Source organism: Sander lucioperca, chromosome 12 (assembly GCF_008315115.2).
Source record: "Sander lucioperca isolate FBNREF2018 chromosome 12, SLUC_FBN_1.2, whole genome shotgun sequence".
Classification (NCBI taxonomy): domain Eukaryota; kingdom Metazoa; phylum Chordata; class Actinopteri; order Perciformes; family Percidae; genus Sander; species Sander lucioperca.
In genome coordinates this window covers 18328817-18352435 of record NC_050184.1, presented here as the reverse complement: position 1 = coordinate 18352435, position 23619 = coordinate 18328817, and the positions used below count along the sequence as shown (strand labels likewise).

General features: G+C 42.0%; 1 protein-coding gene across 4 annotated transcripts in view; it reads left to right on the top strand.

Annotated features, from left to right (window-relative positions):
* vps13d (vacuolar protein sorting 13 homolog D) overlaps positions 1 to 23619 on the top strand; it is a 72527-nt gene that overhangs the window by 5017 nt on the left and 43891 nt on the right. For all 4 annotated transcript variants that reach the window (XM_036008501.1, XM_031283985.2, XM_031283982.2 and 1 more), the window contains 16 exons: positions 1730 to 1920; positions 4151 to 4231; positions 5276 to 5392; positions 5653 to 5757; positions 6556 to 6726; positions 8119 to 8219; positions 8472 to 8640; positions 10577 to 10678; positions 10914 to 11103; positions 11403 to 11585; positions 14075 to 14205; positions 14352 to 14406; positions 15184 to 15360; positions 20813 to 20943; positions 21038 to 21170; positions 21266 to 23536. In XM_036008501.1, the coding sequence (XP_035864394.1) occupies positions 1730 to 1920; positions 4151 to 4231; positions 5276 to 5392; positions 5653 to 5757; positions 6556 to 6726; positions 8119 to 8219; positions 8472 to 8640; positions 10577 to 10678; positions 10914 to 11103; positions 11403 to 11585; positions 14075 to 14205; positions 14352 to 14406; positions 15184 to 15360; positions 20813 to 20943; positions 21038 to 21170; positions 21266 to 23536 (4308 nt within the window). The remainder of the gene's footprint in view (positions 1 to 1729; positions 1921 to 4150; positions 4232 to 5275; positions 5393 to 5652; positions 5758 to 6555; positions 6727 to 8118; positions 8220 to 8471; positions 8641 to 10576; positions 10679 to 10913; positions 11104 to 11402; positions 11586 to 14074; positions 14206 to 14351; positions 14407 to 15183; positions 15361 to 20812; positions 20944 to 21037; positions 21171 to 21265; positions 23537 to 23619) is intronic.

Below are 23619 nucleotides of genomic sequence, written 5' to 3'. Positions count from 1 at the left end.
TGGTACTTTCAAAGACCGTATTAAATATGGGCAAAAAAAATGACTGTTTGCTTGGAAAATTCCACCACTATAGGGTAGGCTAAACAACACCACAGTTGCTTTAAATAAGTTTGATGTATGTTTTTAAATTCTATCTTCAGTTGCTGTCATGTGTGTTTTGTGCCTGTGCCTGAACAAAAGACACGCACATACACACAAATGTTGAATAAGTGAAATACTCGAGATTCAACTTCAATTCTTTTTTTAAATTAATACTCACACATTGACTTGGTCAGTGTTCTGCCAGGCCAGCTCATTTTCTTTTGCTCTTGCAACTGTATTGCTCTTTTTCTTAAATATATGTTCATATTCCGCATGTCATCTGTATTCCATTGATGAGGGCTTTTTATATGCTCGTACATGCCCTTTACCCAGGGTTAACTTAAGTGATAGAAGATTGACCTCATTCTTATCACCTGTTCTGAAACAGGACACTCCGAGTTAAACCGGCTTTCTGAAATACCCCTCAGTCACACATTGTAGTAATCTTTTGATTTAATACAATAAATATATTGCATATTGGACCTTTTATTATTTCAGAAATTGAGTTTCAGTTTGTACGGTAGAAAAGCAGTTGTGCATAAAGTGGTAACATGCGTTGGCATATAAGGGGAGACACTAAAGCATTTATTGCTTTATTTCAAACAGGGATAAGATAGTGTAAGACAATACATGTATTGCATCAGATATAGCACAATGCTAATTTGCTAATGTTGTCTCTCAGCGTGTATATAGAAAAATATAATTCCACATAACACTAATAAGTACACCTGTAGGACAGACCAGTGTGTAAACATTCAGAGAGGCATGGTCAGACCTAATAACAACATGACTCTTTTAACAGTAGTTTTACACGGACTACAACTAATACACTAGTATTTGTGGGGAGAGCACTCGTTGTTGAGCAAAATAATCCCCTTGTGGATTATCTTCTTTGTCTTATTTCATCATGAGCTGTTAGAATAAATTGTTTAAGGGTTAGGAGAGCTGAACCATGCAGTATCTTATAAAGTAAAGACACATTGGTCATGAAACAATATTCTAAGCTCAATAAGTTGTATTTTTCATTTGCAATAATGGTATGAGTTTGTTTCTTTGTTTTCCAGTGCTTTAAGAGCTTGTTTGAAGGCTCAGCCTGGGTTAGCATACTGCATGATAAATCCATTTAATAGCTTCATTCTGCGTACTACTGATTATGTGCTGTTTGGGAACTTCATTGTTTTGAGCACATGGTGACAGTCCAAGGGCACTAAGATGAATAGATCCACATTATGATCATCATCCTCAGATGCTGCAAAGACCTATGGGAGGATATTCCACCACATTGAATTTGTTTTTACTGTTGCTTTTTATATATTGCTTTGTACTCAGTAGTGTCTTAGATTAGACCATCTCCAGATTGTAATGCACGCTGTCTGTTAAAAATGGTAAGTCTCAAGAACAGGCTGAGCTGTTTTTTGTTACCAGGCATTTAGTTGTTGTCACGGGCTCATTAGTGCTGCAAACACATTTCACAAGAAGACACTCAAACACAAGTTTAAGTTTAAAAAAGATTATCCAAAACATCTGCGGAAGCTTTACAAATGGCCTCTTATTTGGCGCCGAAAAACCAGATTTGGATGTTGTTTCAACAGAAATGAGCAGGCTGTGTCCTCTTGTGTGATCCATGCATCATGTTGTCTTTCACCAGGTTTCATTGGAAAGATTACTCTCCAGATCCCTTTCTACCGACCTCACAGTGACCCTTGGGTCATCTCCATGTCCCAGCTCAACCTGATCATCGGCCCCGCCCAGCTTCTAGACTATGATGGAGAGAAGGAGAGAGAGGAGGAGAGAGAGCGCAAAACACGCCTCCTCAAGGCTCTCGAAGACAAATTCAAAGTAGGTGGATCAATACTACAGATTATAAATTGTGCTTTTTGTATGGTAAGGATAAAAAAATTTAAAAACATTCATCAAGCAATGAAGTTTTCTTGTCTCTAATGAGCATCACAGCCTCAGAGTGACACTAGAGTAGCTACACTCTTGTGCATCATATTATAGCACACATCCTCTACACCAGCCTAGATTGCCTGGAAATGAAGGGAACCTATGTGAGATTGCTGTTCACTGACTACAGTTCAGCCTTTAACACTATAGTTCCTCCGGGCTCGTCACAAAGCTCAAGGACCTGGGATTAAACACCTCACTGTGCATGTGGATCCTTGACTTCCTGACAGGCAGAGCCAGCTGGTAAGGGTGGGCGGATACACCTCTTCCACTCTCACCCTTAACACCAGAGCACCCGAGGGCTGTGTTCCTACTTAGCCTGAATGGAATAAACCAAATGTTCTACCTCTGTGACAATGGCACAGTGAGATTGGCAGTCAAGGCTCCTTAGGGTCACCCCTAATTGGTTGATTTTTTTACACCAGGGGTCATCAACTACATTTTTCCAAGGACCAGAATTTTTCTAAGCTTACACTCCAGGGTCCAGACTTTCAAATCAAGAAAAACAAATGTCAAAGAGCCTGAAGCGAAAAGTTGACATGGAAAACCGCAGCTTTAATGAAGAATGGACTGATAGTAGGCTACACATTTGTTTAGTCGTCGTTCACGTGCATATTAAGTAGCCACATGGATTTGTTTTGGTCTATAATATATCCATGGATTTACCACTCCAGCGGAGAGGATGGTTTGTTTAGCCAGCAGCTAAGTTTACAAGAATTTGTCCAAATTTCAAGATTCCTGGCAAACTAAGATTAGCAGTTAGACTACAAACCCACATCTTTCATTTTAGCTTGTTTGTAAAAATTCACTAGGCTATTTGCAGAGTGGCGCGCTGTGTTTGTGTAAAACGGCTCAATGGACAAAAGTGGACTGCGCAGACGGAGCAGATTGAAATATCGCAAAATGTCTACATGTTTATGCCTGTAGACTGGTAAGTGTAATTACCAAAGAAACAAAAACAAACCCACAACAACCGTTCACATTTACTCATACGATGACCACAAAGTGGTCAAGCTGCTGGGGCTCCACACTCATGCCACCACGCACACACAAAGGCACAGCAGCCACACTGCTCAAACCCTTAATACCAGCAGCAACTATCTAAAGCAAGCAGCAATAGCTAGCAAAATCATTTAACTAAAATGCAGAAAAATCCATTTAACAAAATCTGCTCATGATTTGACGAAAAAGGACATCCTCCTTTCTTTCATTACCTTTACATCTAAAACTCTAAACGAACTTGAACGTTACTGCTACGGTTATGTAATGCTAGCTAGTTTGGCTTCTCGGCCACCGTTTACTAACTGGTCCAAAAAATGCCGACGTAGATGGCTAGCTGTCAAAGAATACGCCCAACAGGGCAAACTCGAAATTTGATTGGCTAAAGAATATGACAATCAACAACATTGTCTCCTGTTTGCTTAAACAGCAGAGGGATTCACTCGAAATTCTGAAGGCCTCAGATTAGACGCTCTAATTAATGAAATGCAATGGAAGCCGCAAAACTGAGGGAGAGAGTAGCAACGAAATTACCGTAATAGACTTGTGGGAACGGACTTTGTAAAATATATATATATATATATATATTTTAGAAATGAATATGGCCTCCAACAGGACTCCATGTTGCCTTTGGGTGCACCTTGTTAAACTAATGGTGTATTCAGTTGTGCCTTGTGAACTCTAACTGTTGTTGTAAAGTACCCTTCTGCCATCCAGTGGCTCTTATTGTGGCATTGCTGTCCCTGTTGAAATTTGTTTTTTAATTTAATGAATCGAATTGTGACCTTAAAATCCAAAGTCAAATTGAATCGTGACACCCCTATCCTGAACTATTGTTTCTATTGTGTTCTCACGGTGAAAGCACAGGTATCAGGTTGTTCTCGTAGCAGAAGAAAGGGTTTACATGTCTGAATTGTCCCACTCAGGAAAACCGACAACCTTACCTAAACCGAATAATGGAATTGAATTAGGTAGCTTGGCCTTTCACTTACTATATTGTGTATAACTTATATCATTCTCTGCTATCTTGCACTTTTATCTTAAAGGTTCTTGTAGTTGTAGTAGTTGTTGTGTATGTCTTCATGTTTATATATATATGATGGTATGTGTTTGGTTCCTGCAGAGTGAGTGTGAACAGAGAGGAGAGTCTTACTGGTCTTCTGTCACTGCCTCAGTGGTCACCAGGATTGTGGAAAACATTGAGGTAAGCCATCCAACATTAGATACCAGAGCTGGGACTGTTAAGCCCAGTTCATACCAAAGATTTGCGACGAGACAAAACCGTTTTAGAATCTTGCAGAGAAACGTTTCAAAGCTCTGAACTGGCCCGTCTCAGCTCGACTCAAACCAGCTGTGACTCCGCTCGTCAAGTCTTCAGAGGCCTGTCTATAATCCATTTTATTTCTGTTACAAACTGGTAACTGGTCGAAATGGCAGAGGTTTGTCGCATTGGTGTGAACTGGCAGGTTTTAGAACGCTCTAGACCGGTGCATTGCAAGTAGTTGCACGTTTTAACTTGTCTCGTTGTGAATCTTTGGTCTGAACTAGGCTTTAGAAACAACACATGTATTCTATAATCAGCTTAAACAGTCCCCCCCGCAATGTACAGTACCAGTCCAAAGTTTGGACACACCATCTCAATCAATGGTTGTCATTCATTTTTATTATTTCCTACATTGTAGATTTATATTAAAGACATCAAAACTATGAAGGAACACATTTGGAATGAAATAGTAAACAAAAAGTTTTAAACAATATGAATATGGTTTATATTTTAGATTCTTCAAAGTGGCCACCTTTTGCTTTGATGACAGCTTTGCACACTGTTGGCATTCTCTCAATCAGCTTCATGAGGTAGTCACCAGGAATGGTTGCTCAGAGGTGCTGAGCACTTGTTGGCTGCTTTGCCTTCACTCTGCGGTCCAACTCATCCCAAACCAGCTCAATTGGGTTAAGGTCGGGTGATTGTGGAGGCCAGGTCATCTGACACAGCACTCCATCACTCTCTTTCTTGCTCAGATAGCCCTTACATAGCCTGGAGGTATGTTTGGGATCATTACATTTAAAAACTAATGATGGTCCCACTAAGCACAAACCAGATCAGATGGCCTGTCGCTGCAGAAGGCTGTGGTAGCCATGCTGGTTAAGTGTACCAACCGTGTCACCTGCAAAGCACCCCCCCCCCCAAATGAATCATGTAGTTGTTCTTGTTGAGTAACAGACGGACTTTGATTTGGTTTGTCTGTAGCTGAAGATCCAAGATGTGCATCTTAGATTTGAGGATGACGTGTCCAACCCAGAGAAACCTTCTTCCTTTGGGGTTTGCATCAACAACTTTTCTGCTCAGAACCCCTCCAAAGAGACGGTTAGTGTTCACTCAAAGCGTGTGAAATCACACTTCATTACTTTTCATTTGGGCTTTTAGTGGATAGGAAGAATTTAAAGATTAGTGATATTAAGAACAGGTGCTACAGTAGTCAAAATTCCTTTTTCTAGGTCAGTAATCTGGAAGTCTTTCTAGTGATAACTTAGTATGTTATACCGTATTTATCCTTATTATCTTCATATTGTGCTTGATTCAGGACTAGCACGGGTCTTTGCATGAGATTGTGTTTGTATTTGCAGGTGCAGAAGCTCCTCCGACAAAAGCAGCTGGAGATAGAAGACTTCAGCGTCTACTGGGACACAGAGTGTGAAATGCTGGGAAAGCTGCCCACAAATCAGATCCAGGTCAGGACAGTTAAGAGTATTAGTGCTCAGTTCTTTATTTGAGTTTAAGTTTTCCATTTCACTTTTTGGCTTTGTCTTTTTTATAGCTGAGCAGTCTGAACCGTACAATAGAGCCCTTCCTGTTACTGCACACAGCACAGCATACAGTAATGAATGATTGTTGTTTGTATCTAGGGTTAGAACAGGCATGTTTTACTTCCAGGTGTTGTACAGTGAAAGACCACTATGGTTTCTGCCACTTTAGATTTAATCCAATAGACAAACTATCAATACGTCCACAGACCAGAGTTCTGGGACTGCCCTCGTTTGCTCTTCCTCAACAACCGTATATGTGCCTCAGTAAACTGAATGTGGGCTGTGAGAACTGAATGTTGAAGTATAGAGAGTTACATTTTGAGTGAGGATCAAATACAGTTTCAGAGCAACTGGATTCTATTTCATAACATTACATTCCGTTTCAAGTTTACTGGATTTCAGTTTGAAACTAATAAATTCAATTAAAATTAGGTGATTCAGTTAACCAAAACAAATGATTCAGTTTTTGCTTTTTTAGACACATATTTATGCCCATAGGCGTCCACCTGTCTGAAGGAAATACATTTACCCACATGACTAAAAACACTGTAATAAAGTCATGATGTCGGTTTAGGTATATCTGATAATTGAATGTCTAAGCATACCTGGTAATGAATCATTCTTTACTGAAGGTGGAGCTCTTGTACTGTCAGAACTGTGGAACCTGCTCTGGAATGATCTCTAGCCCTATATGAATAGTGTGATTGTTTTGTACCTGTGCAGGATGCCATGACCCAGTGTATGCAGAGCCGTGAGCATCAGTACATCTTTGAACCAGTGTGTGCCTCCGTGCTGCTCAGACGAAACACCTCCAAGGAGCCCCTGAGGTCCCGACACACCCCACGCATTGAAGGCCAAGTTCAGCTGGAGCCCATGTCCCTACGCCTGTCTCAGGTCTGTACCAACACCTGACAGCCTTCTTTAGTTCAGCTGGAGCCCATGTCCCTATGCCTAATTCAAGGAAAACTGCTAGGTGAGAAAACATAAGGGCTCCAGGGAATAAGCCTCCCAGAGCTAGGTTTGTAACAAGCATTTCTGAGGCATGAGTGCACACAGATGGAAAGAGCGAGGAGAGATGAGCTCAGTGTGTCAAAGGGAGGAAGTCCCCCGGCAGTCTAAAACTATAACAGCATAACTAAGAGCTGGTGCAAGGCAAACCTGAGCCAGCTCTGTAATGGTTGGTAGATGAATCTGACCACTATGAAGAGAAGCAGACTCCTCCCTCTGACACAGCGCTCTTTAATTTACTCATTCATTCTTTCACTTAACTCTGAGTGAACCTACTCTGAGTTGATTGAACCAACTCTAATCAGCTGTTCTGGAGCCGAAAACTCAGTTTCCATCTCAGGGTAAATCTACTCAGACATCAGGGTTAGACTCAGAGGTTGTTAAACCTCCTTCCTGAAACAGACCCCTGCACTTTTAGCGTGTATAGAGCCAGCATATCTCCACATGTAAATGGGTGAATTAAGGGTTTATTTCTACCAAATCAGAGTGGTGATTCTTGGACCAGTGGAAAGACGAACAAATACAGCTTTTGATTGTTTAATTTTATTTATGTTGACTTTGATTAAAGTGTCTTTTATGATGATTAAAGTACTGTTTATTTACATGGAGTCTAGTGGGTTTGGTGATGGTGATTTTGGGGCTGCTTTTAGTCACTTAGACACCAATGCATGGGAAAATAGGATCCAAGTTGAAAAATACTGAAACATCATTATTTATGCAAATTAGCACATATTTGTCATCTCATTTGCATAATTAAACATAAAAGTTCAGAAAACTTGTAATACAAAACAGTATTGTTAATGTAAGTAATCAACTGGGGAAGTTCCATGCTGATATCTGTTAGTTCAAATATTTTCCCTATTTGCCTGTAGTGTAACCAATTTCACTAATTTTCAATGCTTTCCACCATTTGCATTTCTTCAGACTTTTTATATGTTGCATAATGTCTGTACTATTAAACTGACCTTTTGAAAACAGCAAACAGCAAAGCTAACGTTGCTACACCGAAACTCCTCCAACTGCAGAACGGCTGCGGATCGGCTCCGCTGCGTGTCAGCGCCGTGCTCCGCCGTCCTTCAATACCCACCAGGTCCGGATTTGTTGCGTAACGGCTGCGGCCATGACTGGCAGCTGTAGTCATGAGGACCCACGAGATCTCGCAAATTAACGTAGAATAGAACCACAAAACCAACAACAGTTTGTTTCCATCCAGAGGAGTAGAGGGGACAGGAGCATGCAGACAGAGCACTGACTGACTGTGTTTCTCTTCTCTCGTAGGTCCAATACCAGCAGATCATGGCATTCCTTAAAGAGCTGGACCGTTGGGAGAGAGAGATGCTTTACCAAAAGTGGAGACCAAAAGTGCCAATTTCTGGGAAGTAAGTTCACAGTCACAGTCCAACAGTCAATTGACTTTCTTACATCGGGAAACTTCTTCAGGCACAAAAAACTGGTTCAGACTCTGTCTCTTAAACAAAGTCAAATGGAATTATCCAACTGTCTTATTTTTCACACTAGTCTTTTAGCACAGCCTTAAGAGCACGCTACATCACATTTCGCTACACATTTTGTGTGTGTAATAATCCGCCTTTGAATCAGATTTGAGCTTGTAACATAGTTTTTCCCTGCAGCTGCCGGCAGTGGTGGATGTTTGCCATTCAGGCCAACCTGAGTGAAATCAGAGAGCAGCGGCGGCGAGGCAGCTGGGGCTTTGCCCTGCAGCGGGCCCGAGATGCCCAGACATACACCAGCCTCTACTTCCGAAGGCTCAAAGGAATCCCACTGAGTTCTCAGGAAGAGGTACTACACCGTAACACAGACATGATGTATCAACAAACATTTAGGGAAATAGATTGCTCAGATCCTTAAACACCCAAATACTGCATCTGAACAACAAAGACTACCAAATATTGTCCCTCATATTCCCTTCAGTTTACTAATAGAACTCATAAAATGATCCGATTTAACAATGCCACAAATCTTTTCATAAGATAAAATGGAAGAAAACAGAAAATCAAAGCTAAGCAGTTTGATTAACCGTCTGAAAACGACGGCCTTTGTTCATGAACAGAACCTTCTTTGAAGATGGGACGGAGAACACAGTGAGCATGCTAAATGATCTGGACATGGGATGGAACGCAGGTTACTATCTAAGATATAAGATAAGATATAAGACCTAGTATTGCCTTTTTATTTGGATTTCCCCCCCAAAGAAGATTACAATTAAGGTACGGTTTTATTATTTAATAATAATATTTCACAAAACAATAAAACAGAGCAGTCATAAAAACATCAGGTTTTTAAAACAAAAACAAATAAACAATTTGGTGTACAAAAACCTGTACGGTGAAGGTAAGAAGAGTTCAGAGGAGGTTCAAGCATTGTGTAAATATGTTATGACTAAATATAATACAAACTTATATTTAAACAATTTCCCACTAATTAAATGCATAAATACATTTTAAATATACATTTTTATACATGTGCAATGTAGTAGGCTACTCCTATGTACATAGTGTCCTCCTAATGTAGATATAAAGTGAGGTGTTTAACCCCAGCTCCTTGAGGAGGAACTATAGTGTTAAAGGCTGAACTGTAGCAGTGTGTGTGTTTATGGTATCCTGGATGGTTCTGGTAATCCATGCTTTCTTGTTGGGGAATGATTAAACTGTAGTTTTGGCTACAGTTGTTTCTGTTGTTTCACAAATGTAATCTACAACAGACTCCGTGAATCCATTGATGTCATCGGTGATGTTGACGGTGGTGTCCTGGAACATGCTCCAGACTGCGTCCTGTAGTGTAGACTGTAGGGCGGCCTCTGATTGGCTTGACCATTTCCTGACCTCACGTGTCACTGGGGGCACGTGCCATAGTTTGTTTACTTACTTTGACCTCAACAAGATGGCTGCATGGTCGCTGTTCTCAGCATCGCGGGTAGCGAATCTTCTCTGTAGCCGTTTTTGAATGGTGTATAGCAGTGATCCAGAGTGTTTGTTCCCCTTGAGCACAGTCAAGGTGTTGATGGAAATCAAGTTAAGGTTAGCTTGATGGAAGTTTCCAGCATCAATGAGCACAGCATCAGAATTATCAGTCTGTGAGCAGTTCACGTCTTTGCAAAAATCCGACAGGGCAGCCTCTGTACTCGCTCATGGTGGGATGTCCACCACTGTGATGATGGCTGATGTAGATTCCCTTGGTACAAAGTGCGGCATTTGATTGACAGCCACTCCAGATCAGGTGGGCAGAAACTGGATTTTAGTATTTTAATATTCCTGCTGTCACATCAGTCCTAATTCACCATAAAGCACCTCTGACAGACAGTGTCTCCCTGAAGACATGCATAGTTTAGTCAAGAATGAAAAAGAGCTGAGAGAAGTTCACAGCCTGGCTCCTTTCTCACCTCTGTACAGCTAACCAATCACACCGTGAAGCCTGTGTGAATGTCACATTGTCGGTTTCGGAAATCTACAGAAGTTGTCGGATGCTGACCCCCTTATCTGACATCAGAAAGGTGTGGGGGGGAGTGGTTTTCTAAAGCTATTTGAACATCTGACAAGCAGTTCTAATGAAGCATATTTGCAGCTTAAAGGTTACCACACTATGTGGTACAATGTCTGAGCCGCCTGCCCCCAAGTACATGAATAGGCCCCCCAGTTTAACCCAGTTTGTTATTTTGAGAACACACTGACAAACACACATCAATGAACTGATGCCTGAGTTTGTCTTCATCACCTAGATTGAGCTGGAGCGAGTGGAAGAGGAGCAGACGTTGGAGGAGCTGCAGAGTCTCCGAGAAATTGTCCACGACTGGTTTCGAAAGCAGGAAGAGATCGCAGAGGTAAGCTTAGATGATTCATACACTTGTGTTTACTGGTCTTTGTGGCCTTTGAGGGAAGAGAAGTGGCCTCTCTGTTAACGTTACTCAGCTTTCAACGGTTCAACAGACTGTGTGTTTGTGAACTCACAAATGACACAGATGACTGACCACAATCAATCATCAAACTTTCACTGATCTTCTAAATGTGTCCTTGTTATAGTTTCAGCCTGTGTCCTACCCCTGTCTCCTCTTCCAGAATGTGCGTGAGCCCAGCAGTGACCCCCAGCCCTGTTTACCCACCACATCCATCCCCAAGAGTGGGAGCTCAGGGATGATCCAGTACCTGCAGTCTTGGTTCCCAGGCTGGGGAGGCTGGTATGGAGATTCCCAGGACCCAGACCGGCCTGAAGAGCTCCTGCCAAGTCCATCCTCCTGGGATATTTTAGGTGAGAGACTCACTCCTGTCTGGTCCCAGAGAAGGGCTGACAACATTAAGCATCTTCTTTAGTCTGCTCTAGCAGAAGTTGCTACCACAAGACTGGTTTGATTTGCATTACGTATTCTGGTACATTAAATAATGGTGGAATAAGTCTGGACTCCTGTATAATAAGTTAGGTTTATGTGTTTTGTATCATCTGATATTCTGTAGTGTTGGTTGAAATCTTATTACTGTATGACAAGCAAAAAACTCCTAGGATATCAAGGCATTCTGGCTGCTGACCATGGTGATACAATGCTTCTCCAGCAGAGACAGAAGACTTGTTCGATCCATTGGAGGACTCTCACACTCTGAACACGTTCACCAGGCGAGATCACCTGTTTGCCCGGCTGGAGTTCTTACTGGAGAAGGGCGCTGTCACGCTCTTTCACCAGGACAGGAGGGAGGACACGCTGCATGAGAGTGGGCTCATCCAGTTGGAATTCTCAGGTACACAGGAGCAGTGTGGGACAAATAGAAACATTATTCAGGGTTTTTTGGGTTAAGAGTGTAATATTTGGCAATTTGGAAGTGCATCAATATTCAGATTTTATCCAGATTGGTGGTGTTGGATATTGTTAGTGCGAAGACATTTAGTTAGGGGTGGGTGATATGGATAAAACATTTTATCACTGTACACAGTATAGGTAATATTATATGAATACATATAGTGATAAAATACACACTTGAGCAACTGTGTACACGTTTTTTGGCTAATCCACTCAATTTAATACCTTAGAAATCAAGGTTCTTTATTAAATTGACGCAAAATCTTTCTGTAAATCTAATATTGCCATGTAACCATCCTGCTGTTTGCATTTATTTGAAAATTGAATTTCCCACAACGGTTTGAAATACAACCAGAGATACCAAATAGATAACCTTGGTAGATTTGATCTGGTTGATCATCTTCTTACTATATGGCCCCGTTTTCACCTAGTTTTAAAATCCATCCTGAGTGATCCAATTGCAGGGGACAGCTCTACGACAAGTGAAAACGCACCCAGGACGCATAGAAATCCGATCACTCGGACCACATTCACAGATAGATTGCGGCAGACAATAACCTTATACTGTTTCATAGAACATCCCCGAATTCACGAATATGAAGGATATCACCACAGATATTTAGGTTCTTACGTAGCAACGTCTGCTGTTTAGAAGCTGGCAAGCTTAGTGATCAAAGAGCAGCTGTAAAACAGTTTCATTTCATATACATTCTTCATAATAAAAGTCCCCTGTTATTTTGTTATTTAAATGCCTTTATTATGAAGCAGCCAAATCAGGAAATGTTGGGTCTCAGCAGTAAATTTACATGACTCCTATTAGCGAACATAAAATAAAATAAAGGAGACTGTACAAACAAAAGTCCAAACATTACACATACCGCTGTCAGGTGGAGAAAAGTTCTGCCTTTGGCAGCCACACAGACAATAGGCAGCGCTATTTCATTAGTCATCACACGTTTCTGTAATAATGTAGGGTTTATGTCAGAGTAAAAAATGGTAATAATATATAGCGCTTTTCTAGTCTTACCGACCACTCAACTCAATTTAATTCTATTTCTAGTGTCAAATCCTAACAAAAGTTATCTCAGGACACTTTACAGATAGAGTAGGTCTAGACCACACTCTTCTTCTTTATCTGTTTAATATCTTATGCCAGGAACAGACTACACACTTTTTTGTCTTTCACAACAATAACTATGTCAGACTAGACAGACAAATTGCCAAAAAATCTTGGACAGAAGAGTGGCAATACTACAAGTATGATACTGACCGATAATCGCAGGCTGTCGTGAAGAGTTCGTAGTTCATAGGCCGATGCTTTGGTGGAGCAACAGCCTCTCAAAAACTCACGAAAATCTATTCAACTGACTGTTTTCGATCTGAAATATATACAGATTCAGCAACTGCATAGCTTATTTCTTTCTTCAAATGTTTTCAGAAACACGTTTTGGTGAACTATTTTTGTAAAATAAGAGATTGTTATCCAAACAAGCAGCCATTATGGTCTGTTTTGAAATCCGGGAGCCCCACATGTAGCGTTCGCCCAATCAGGTGCAGCCATCGTGGTTATAAGATGGTGGAGCCTGTTTCCTTTGCTTGTCAGTGGACAAAGTGAAGAGATAACTGCTAGCGGCTAGCCCGCTGGCGGGCAACGCTGGGAAGCGGGGCGATGCCTGCTGTGAAGACAATGTGTATATGGGCACTGTGTGTATCTTTCCTCCAGCAGACAGCAGCAGTAGCATCTCTCCTTTTCACTGTGTGTGTGTGTGTGTGTGTGTGTGTGTGTGTGTGTGTGTGTGTGTGTGTGTGTGTGTGTGTGTGTGTGTGTGAAAAAGACAACACGTTCTGACATGCTAGACTTTCTGCGTCAGGGTCGTGAAGCGCCCCAGATGTTAGATCTCTGTTCTTTGATGATGTCACACTACAAGAGGTAAAGACACATGTTTGTCGGTCCCGACCCTCATTATTGGGCACGACTTTGAACGTTTGTCTGCGACGTTTCTCTCGGGTCAAATCCGGCTGAATTTGTGTAGTCTGATCCTGGCAAAGTGAATACGTTCAGGGTTTGGACTGTAGTTCAGACAAAACAAGACATCTTTTCAATTCTTATCCTTGTTTTCATCTCATCAATTTCCATTATTTTCCAACAGTTTATTTAGATTAATGCATTAATCAATTCATTGTAAAGATAGTTAACAGATGAATTGATTATGAAAATAATCCTTAGTTGCATCCCAAGAGATTCTATGGGTGAATATTAAGGGCTAGAGAGTTCTATATTATTATCAACTCCCCTCTATTGTTTTTGAGACAAAAAGGTCTCTTTGACAATGGGTAGTCTACTGAGTTAAAGGTGTTTTCGTCCCATAGACATCCCACAGTTGTTCCAATAGACTCAGAGCATGTGTACTGCTGCCTTGATTTCCACAGGAGTGAAGGTGATTTTGGAGTCTCTCCCTCGCTCGGAGTCTTCCCTGCTATCTGTTAAGCTGGGTGGTTTGTTCTTGAGAGACTTGACTACTCAGGGCACCATCTTCCCTGTCCTGGTGTCTCCTAAAACGGTAGGCAGTGATGGACAGGGGTGGGCAGAGTTCATAATGTGAAGTAAAGTTTGAAAAAGTGAATTGCAGCTACCCAAGTGCATGATAATTGTCCTATTTTCTACTGTATGTTGTGTCATGTTTTCAACACCTGTCACTTGTTATAGGATAAAGTTGTTGTCGCCATTAACCAGCCATCGGGCCAGTCCAGCAGTACCTCTGGTAAGATTTAATGATTGATGATTAATACTTTCTCAGTTCAAACAATATTAGATAATACTTTCACTGAGCCTGTGACGTTAGCTGAGTTTCCTATTATGTATTTATATTCACATTTCACAGAACTGAAAAAATTCAATACAACTTTCACAATTTTGCAGAAAAAGGTTTAACCCTCGCTTGAGGAGGTTTTTGTCTTTGTGGGAAAACGTTGATTTGCTAAATGGGATATGGAAACGCCTTTGCCGAATAAGTTCTGACATAGCAAAAATGTTACTCACATAATCAGCTGTTTCTGCTGTCTGTGTCCTGGATAGTCCCATAGCATCTTCGTTTCTGGACAAAGAATAATTCAAACTTGCTCAGTTACCAGAGCTGTGCAAAAATCAGGGTGAAGAAGCAGAGCATGCATTTTGCTATCTGTTTCCATTTCAGTTAGGTTTGTAGTAATTTTGAGACACAAGTTTAGAGCTTGCCATGTTGTTATGTGTTGCTCTGTGTGCAATGACATAGCAACAATAGACTGTGGTTTATTGGGGACTGCTGATTGAAATCATCGACTTGTAGGGGAAAGTCCTGATGCTGAAAATGTTCATATTGTGTGTGATGACAATGCAAGCCTCTAGGGGCTGCTTGCAGGGCTTTGGACTTTTAGTATGGATGTATGAATAATCCAATTTTGGTAGCAGTATGAGTAGCAACACATTTACTCCCACCAGCTTTTACTAACATGTTTGTCTCTTAATAGATACCATGTTTGTATTGTTTTTGTGTTGTCAGGATGCAATGCAGAGTGCTCATCACCGGTGTTTGAGATGATTTATGAGCGTAACCCTGTGAGGTGTAAGTTTGAGAGGAGGCTGGAAGTCAACACTAGTCCATTGAACATCATCTACAACCCACAAGCAATCAAAAAAGTGACTGAGTTCTTCTACAAAGGAAGAGTTCATACCTCAGGTAAGTAGTGAAATAAAATGTTTACAAAGACTGGTGAAATTTCACAGAGGCAGCAATAAGCTAGCCATTGGGAGCACTATTGCCGTTGTTAGCTCGTGGCTTGCATTGCGCTGCTGTATGTATGTATGTATATATGTGTGCAGGGAAAACACTGGAGCCATAGAACAAAGGTAATGAACACATTTTTAGTGTGTAGGTGTGAAAGCAGGAATTTCCTCACTGTCCTCATGACAGAACAACCAACAATTACAGCATCCTTCAAGACACATAAAAAGACCTAGTACATAACCCCCACCCCATAAAACATTAAATACATCCTTGGATGTAAGATATTAACAGTCCAAGAGGAAAGTATAGTGCAAAGAATAAAGTGCCAGGTGCTTTATAATACTTAGTAATACTTAATTAGTTGCTTTTGTTAAGTGCTGGTGCAGATTTGGGAGGAAACGGGATGTCTTAGGTTTGAATGAGTCTTTTTCCTTAAGGGGAGAGTTATTAAGAGGCGGTTGACAGGGTGCGCGGAGTCCTGTTGTATCTTTTAGAACTTTGCGCTGAATGCAGAACTCGTAGATGTCAAGGATGGGGTGAGTTTAAAGATGTTGAATTTCTTTTGGCGGAGCAAACAATTCTGTCCAGCTGCTTCTTCTGCTGAGATTTGTAGTTGACATACCACACAAATATATATGCCAAGAAAATAACAAATAACAACAAAAAAACAACACCCAGAACTTCTTAAAAATATAATTTTGCCCTGGATAGGTCTTGGGTCAGTCACATATACCTGTATTTGTATATAAACAGCAAATTGTCCATAAGTATAATATAAGGTTGGACTAATACATTTTTTTCTTGAAAGAGAAAAATAGCATTTAAGAAAAGTCTCATGTTTCCAACAGAAAAGAATAGGACTAATGTTTCTTTTTCTTGTGTCCATGAATGTAGCTTCTGTGACAGCCACATCAAATTCATTTTGATGTGACAAATTGGACTACATTAACTGAGTCGATAAGGTGCAAACTGAGCTCTCTTAAACAGCATACTTGCATGAAAAATATATATCTTTAGTAAGCATTAAATAACTTGAATGACCATTCTCAGTATAAGCTGAGATTTGAGCTGAGATGAGACCCCTTTACATTTTTCACTCTTTGTTTCATTACAGCCATTTGCTAAAATCAAAAAAGTTCATGTTATTTCTCATTAACTCAGCACCCCATCTTGACAGAAAAAAAACAAATGTAGAAATTAAAAAAAAAATAATTTATTAATAAAGAATACTTATGACCATGTGATACAGTGAGGAAAATAAGTATTTGAACACCCTGCTATTTTGCAAGTTCTACCACTTAGAAATCATGGAGGGTCTGAAATTGTCATCGTAGGTGCATGTCCACTGTGAGAGACATAATCTAAAAAAAGAAATCCAGAAATCACAATGTATGATTTTTAAACTATTTATTTGTATGATACAGCTGCAAATAAGTATTTGAACACCTGAGAAAATCAGTGTTTGGTATATTTGGTACAGTAGCCTTTGTTTGCAATTACAGAGGTCAAACGTTTCCTGTAGTTTTTCACCAGGTTTGCACACACTGCAGGAGGGATTTTGGCCCACTCCTCCACTCTTCTCTAGATCAGTCAGGTTTCTGGGCTGTCGCTGAGAAACACGGAGTTGGAGCTCCCTCCAAAGATTCTCTATTGGGTTTAAGTCTGGAGACTGGCTAGGCCACGCCAGAACCTTGATATGCTTCTTCCAGAGCCACTCCTTGGTTATCCTGGCTATGTGCTTCGGGTCATTGTCATGTTGGAAGACCCAGCCTCGACCCATCTTCAATGCTCTAACTGAGGGAAGGAGGTTGTTCCCCAAAATCTCGCAATACATGGCCCCGGTCATCCTCTCCTTAATACAGTGCAGTCGCCCTGTCCCATGTGCAGAAAAACCCCCCCAAAGCATGATGCTACCACCCCCATGCTTCACAGTAGGGATGGTGTTCTTGGGATGGTACTCATCATTCTTCTTCCTCCAAACACGGTTAGTGGAATTATGACCAAAAAGTTCTGTTTTGGTCTCATCTGACCACATGACTTTCTCCCATGACTCCTCTGGATCATCCAAATGGTCATTGGCGAACTTAAGACGGGCCTTGACATGTGCTGGTTTAAGCAGGGGAACCTTCCGTGCCATGCATGATTTCAAACCATGACGTCTTAGTGTATTACCAACAGTAACCTTGGAAACGGTGGTCCCAGCTCTTTTCAGGTCATTGACCAGCTCCTCCCGTGTAGTTCTGGGCTGATTTCTCACCTTTCTTAGGATCATTGAGACCCCACGAGGTGAGATCTTGCATGGAGCCCCAGTCCGAGGGAGATTGACAGTCATGTTTAGCTTCTTCCATTTTCTAATGATTGCTCCAACAGTGGACCTTTTTTCACCAAGCTGCTTGGCAATTTCCCCGTAGCCCTTTCCAGCCTTGTGGAGGTGTACAATTTAGTCTCTAGTGTCTTTGGACAGCTCTTTGGTCTTGGCCATGTTAGTAGTTGGATTCTTACTGATTGTATGGGGTGGACAGGTGTCTTTATGCAGCTAACAACCTCAAACAGGTGCATCTAATTTAGGATAATAAATGGAGTGGAGGTGGACATTTTAAAGGCAGACTAACAGGTCTTTGAGGGTCAGAATTCTAGCTGATAGACAGGTGTTCAAATACTTATTTGCAGCTGTATCATACAAATAAATAGTTAAAAAAATCATATATTGTGATTTCTGGATTTTTTTTTTTAGATTATGTCTCTCACAGTGGACACGCACCTACGATGACAATTTCAGACCCCTCCATGATTTCTAAGTGGGAGAACTTGCAAAATAGCAGGGTGTTCAAATACTTATTTTCCTCACTGTATCACATGGTCATAAGTATTCAGACCCTTTGCTCAGTATTGAGTAGAAGCACCCTTTTGAGCTAGTACAGCCATGAGTCTTCTTGGGAATGATGCAACAAGTTTTTCACACCTGGATTTGGGGATCCTCTGCCATTCTTCCTTGCAGATCCTCTCCAGTTCCGTCAGGTTGGATGGTGAACGTTGGTGGACAGCCATTTTCAGGTCTCTCCAGAGATGCTCAATTGGGTTTAGGTCAGGGCTCTGGCTGGGCCAGTCAAGAATGGTCACAGAGTTGTTCCGAAGCCACTCCTTTGTTATTTTAGCTGTGTGCTTAGGGTCATTGTCTTGTTGGAAGGTGAACCTTCGGCCCAGCCTGAGGTCCTGAGCACTCTGGATGAGGTTTTCTTCCAGGATATCTCTGTACTTGGCCGCATTCATCTTTCCTTCAATTGCAACCAGTCGTCCTGTCCCTGCAGCTGAAAAACACCCCCATAGCATGATGCTGCCACCACGTTTCACGTTTCAGAGAATCTTATTTCTCATAGTCTGGGAGTCCTTCATGTGTTTTATGGCAAACTCTATGCAGGCTTTCATATGTCTTGCACTGAGGAGAGGCTTCCGTCGGGCCACTCTGCCATAAAGCCCCGACTGGTGGAGGGCTGCAGTGATAGGTGACTTTGTGGAACTTTCTCCCATCTCCCTACTGCATCTCTGGAGCTCAGCCACAGTGATCTTTGGGTTCTTCTTTACCTCTCTCACCAAGGCTCTTCTCCCACGATTGCTCAGTTTGGCTGGACGGCCAGGTCTAGAAGGGTTCTGGTCGTCCCAAACTTCTTCCATTTAAGGATTATGGAGGCCACTGTGCTCTTAGGAACCTTGAGTGCTGCAGAAATTCTTTTGTAACCTTGGCCAGATCTGTGCCTTGCCACAATTCTGTCTCTGAGCTCCTTGAGCAGTTCCTTCGACCTCATGATTCTCATTTGCTCTGACATGCACTGTGAGCTGTAAGGTCTTATATAGACAGGTGTGTGCCTTTCCTAATCAAGTCCAATCAGTTTAATTAAACACAGCAGGACTCCAATGAAGGAGTAGAACCATCTCAAGGAGGATCAGAAGAAATGGACAGCATGTGAGTTAAATATGAGTGTCACAGCAAAGGGTCTGAATACTTATGACCATGTGATATTTCAGTTTTTCTTTTTTAATAAATTTGCAAAAAATTCTACATTTCTGTTTTTTTCTGTCAAGATGGGGTGCTGAGTCAAGTCAGCACAGTACATTAATGAGAAATAAAATAAACTTTTTTGATTTTAGCAAATGACTGCAATGAAACAAAGTGAAAAATTGAAAGGGGTCTGAATACTTTCCGTACCCACTGTACATCTGCATAGACTTCTTATGTTACCTCTGAACAGTCAATCTTCTCTCCACTTATGAAGACAAAAGGGCCACTCTTTGACTGCTTTCTCTTCATGGGACAGTGCTTATGTGAGCCTTAGTTTGTTGTCTAGAAGAAACTTTGAGCCTTTCGCCTCCTTCCAGACAGCATCACGAAAACGTTGCATTGCAAAAAGGATGATGGTTGATCTACTTGAGCCGTCTTGTGGTCGCTGCCCGATGCGATGGACGATGTCGACCCCCTCCTTCGGGCTGCGAATATTAGGAGCCACTTTACCCAGAATCTGGATGATTCTGCTCTTGATCTTTTCTCCATCTTCCTCCCTCACGCTGGGAATCTTCAGGGACCACCTTGGCTGTAACTCTGACAGTCAGCAATGTTTGCCTTGAGAGTTTTATTTTCTGCTTGTAATATATTTATCTCTTTTTTCATGCCTTCCAGTGTGTGTTTGTTGTATTTCAAGCTGCTGAACGGTCAAGGTTAGCTTTTCCTTCTGTTTCGAAGTTGACTGCGGCTTATTTTTCTATAGCAGAGATTTTCCGCAAAGTCTTATCAAGTTTCCCAGATAACACATCTGTGGTCACGTTTGACCTTTGTTGGAGGTTTTAACGGAATATCTAGAAGTGGAGTCGCAAGGGCCTCAGATTCAAATTGTGCGTCTGGACTTGCCTCAAACCACTCACCAGCTTTTTCTAGTGTTTTTTTTAGTGTTGTGAGTTTTCTCCAGTCTCAGTCTCCTTTTTGCCTTTCCTTTTGGCCATTCATTTGCTGATGGTGGACAGTGGTAGGGTTAATCTTGTACGACATGGAACCGAACAATTCCAAAACTAAAGAGCTGGTGGTCGACTTTCCAAGAGATGGGAGGGCTCTCCTTTTACTGACCAGGGCCTGGAGGTGGAAAGGGTTGACAACCTTAAGCCTGTGAAACATTTATTTGATAGAATAACACAGTCTCACTCAATTTACTAAGAATTATTATTAGTAACAAATACATTTTCTCTCTGATTATAGTCCGTAAAATATTTCAACACCACTTTAAAGAAACAACATTACTCACTCACATTCTAGGTTATTTCAAACTACGTAGTTTTAGTATAATTTCTCATATACTTCTGACACTTTTGAATAAGAAAGCAGATTATTGTATCTTAAACATATCTCTTTCTCTCTCAGGTTTTGGCTATCAGTCAGAGCTGGAGCTGAGAGTAGCAGAGGCTGCCAGGAGGCAGTACAACAAGCTGAAGATGCAGACCAAGGCAGAGATCCGACAAACAATTGATCAGCTACTCGTGGGAGAGTTTATTGTAAGAGAGACTCTCTGGATGGGGGCATGAAGTATAGTAGAAATAATTGGCAGTTAAATCATTTCTAAATGCAACTAATGTGTTTGCTTTATAGGAAAACAGTAAGCGTTGGACCATGAAATTGGACATCTGTGCACCCCAGGTGATTTTCCCTGATGACTTCCAGTCAGAGGACCCGATGCTAGTAGTTGTTGATTTAGGCAGGATTCTCCTCACAAACTCTCAAGGTAAAACAAAAAGGATATACCCAAAAATCTTCATTTTTTTGCCTAATGAGATTTCTAACTCAGCTCATACCTGTTGTTATTTGTTTTATTTGAAGACGACACTAAGGCCAGCTCAAAAGCTACTCAACCTGAAAGGGAAGACATGAGTGATGATGAGTACCAGACACCCCTTGCCACCCCACCAGAGTCTCCACCACCTGAACTAGACATTCCTTTGACCGAGCAGCTCAAAAGCCCTGAACTTCCCAGCCTCAGATCCCCTGAAAGTACACAGGCCTACAGCAAAAAACTTTACGAAAAATACTCGTTGTCCTTTAAGGACCTGCAGATAATGGTTGGTCGCTGGAAGGACAACTGGAAACACCTTCAAGAGAGTGAGGTAGGGCCTACTCATGTGGTGGAGAAGTTTAATGTGCTGTTGCAGCTTGAGCAGAGACTCCGCTACACATCAGACCCCCAGCTCCCTGGGGCTGTGCTGTCAGGAACTCTACCAGACCTCAAGGTCCATATCAATCTTGAGAAGATGACTGCCCTTAGGAGTTGTTTGGCTAGGCTAAGCAGTCCATCTGTGAGTGAAGGGGACAAAAGCCCAGAGAGAGGCCCAAATATAAGGTCTCCTGACCCCCTTACTCTCCGCTATGACAAGATCTTTCAAAGGGAGGACAGCTCCTGGAAGTTGCAAGGTTCAGCAAAGAACCTGACCCAGAGCGTGATGACTTTAGAGCAGCACACACGGGAAGTCCTGGTGGAATCCCGTCTGCTTTTAGCTGAATTCAACATTAACTACATGCAGCTTGGTGTAGAAAGTGATGGCCGCTACATATCTGTTCTGAAAGTATTTGGCACAAATGCTTATTTTGTGAAGCGGCCTTATGATGCTGAAGTCTCTCTGACTGTCCATGGTCTTCTGCTGGTGGACACCTTACAGACCTATGGCTCAGACTTCGACCTCCTTGTGGCTTCTCATAAGAATCTCAGTTTTGACATACCCACCGGCAGCCTCCGAGAGAGCCAGCCTTCGTCCCCTGTGTCGTCTGATGGTAGGTCTCCCGGGCATCAGGGCCATCATACTGAGTCATCCTCTGGTATGCCCGTGGACCAAATCTCCCCCTTCAGTTCCTTTCTCAAGGACCAGGAGGCCCTAATTAAGCTTGAATACCAGTTTGTGAGTTCGGATTGCCCCTCCATGAATCTGGACAGCTCCCTTCAGGTGACAAGCATGCAGGTCAATAACTTGGACATCATTCTCAACCCTGAGACCGTGGTGGAGCTACTGAAGTTTCTCCAGAAGTCTTTCCCCAAAGAAGAAAGCACCTGGACTTCGTCAGTGCAACAACATACAACACAGCCTTGCAGTGAGGAAGAGGAGGGGACATATCAGGCCACCTATGATCAGAACAAAGAGCTGACCGTGGAGATCCACCGTCTTAACCTGCTTCTCCTTCGGACCGTGTCCACTGGCACTGTCCTGGGTGCTGAGAAGAAAGGGTTGAAGATCGCCACTGCCAGCATCACTGGCACCAAGGTCAATGTGTCCATGGGTAGTCGGTTGGACATAAATGGTTCACTTGGGTCAATGCAGTTGGTGGACCTGACCCAAGAAGGAGGCCGAAGTCAGTTTGTGGTCAGCATTGGTAGTGCTGACAGTTGCTCAACTCTTGACGGCTTAGCATTCCTTTCTGACACAGGAGGTTCTCCCTCAGAAGCTTTAAATTTTCGCCTTATGGAGAAATCCCAAGGGGAGTGTTCCTTGCAACTACAAATGGCATCGCTGCACTATAACCACTCAGCCAAGTTCCTGAAGGAGCTGAGTCTGTCTGCCAATGAGGTAGAAGACAATTTCCGCTCCATGCTGAAAAATGCTGCCACCAAAGTGTCAACAGTTCTAGCCACCAAGACGGCAGAGTACAGCGGTATGGTATCGCTCTTTGAGACTCCCTCAAGGAGAACTCGAACTCAAAGTCAGAGCTGCAGTTATCCATTTGAGGATGAGGAGGATCTTCCCATGGAGGAGCCTGAATCCACCTTAGACACATTCTTGGTGAAGCTGACCCTTAATATTAGCATTGAATCACCAGTTGTGTCTATTCCCCGTAAACCTGGGCACCCTGAGCTATTGGTTGGTCATCTGGGAAGCATAACAATCCAGAATTTTGTTACTGGGCAAGATTCCGAAGGAGAGAAGTTGCAGGTGTTGGTGAAGGATATTCGACTGTATTCAGTCAACATGAGTCATTTGGTTTTGAAGATGGCACACAAAGGGGAAAAGGCTGGCAGCATGTCACCATCCCACCATAAGAGCATTAATCAGGAGGAACCACAGTTCACGCGTCATGACTTCTTTGAATCCCTCAGCCGCGGAAAAGGTGAGAATGTCGGATATTTTAAGGATAGTTGTATTTCAAATGCTAGATTCTATGTGCTTGGTAATGTAAATAATGCAAGCATA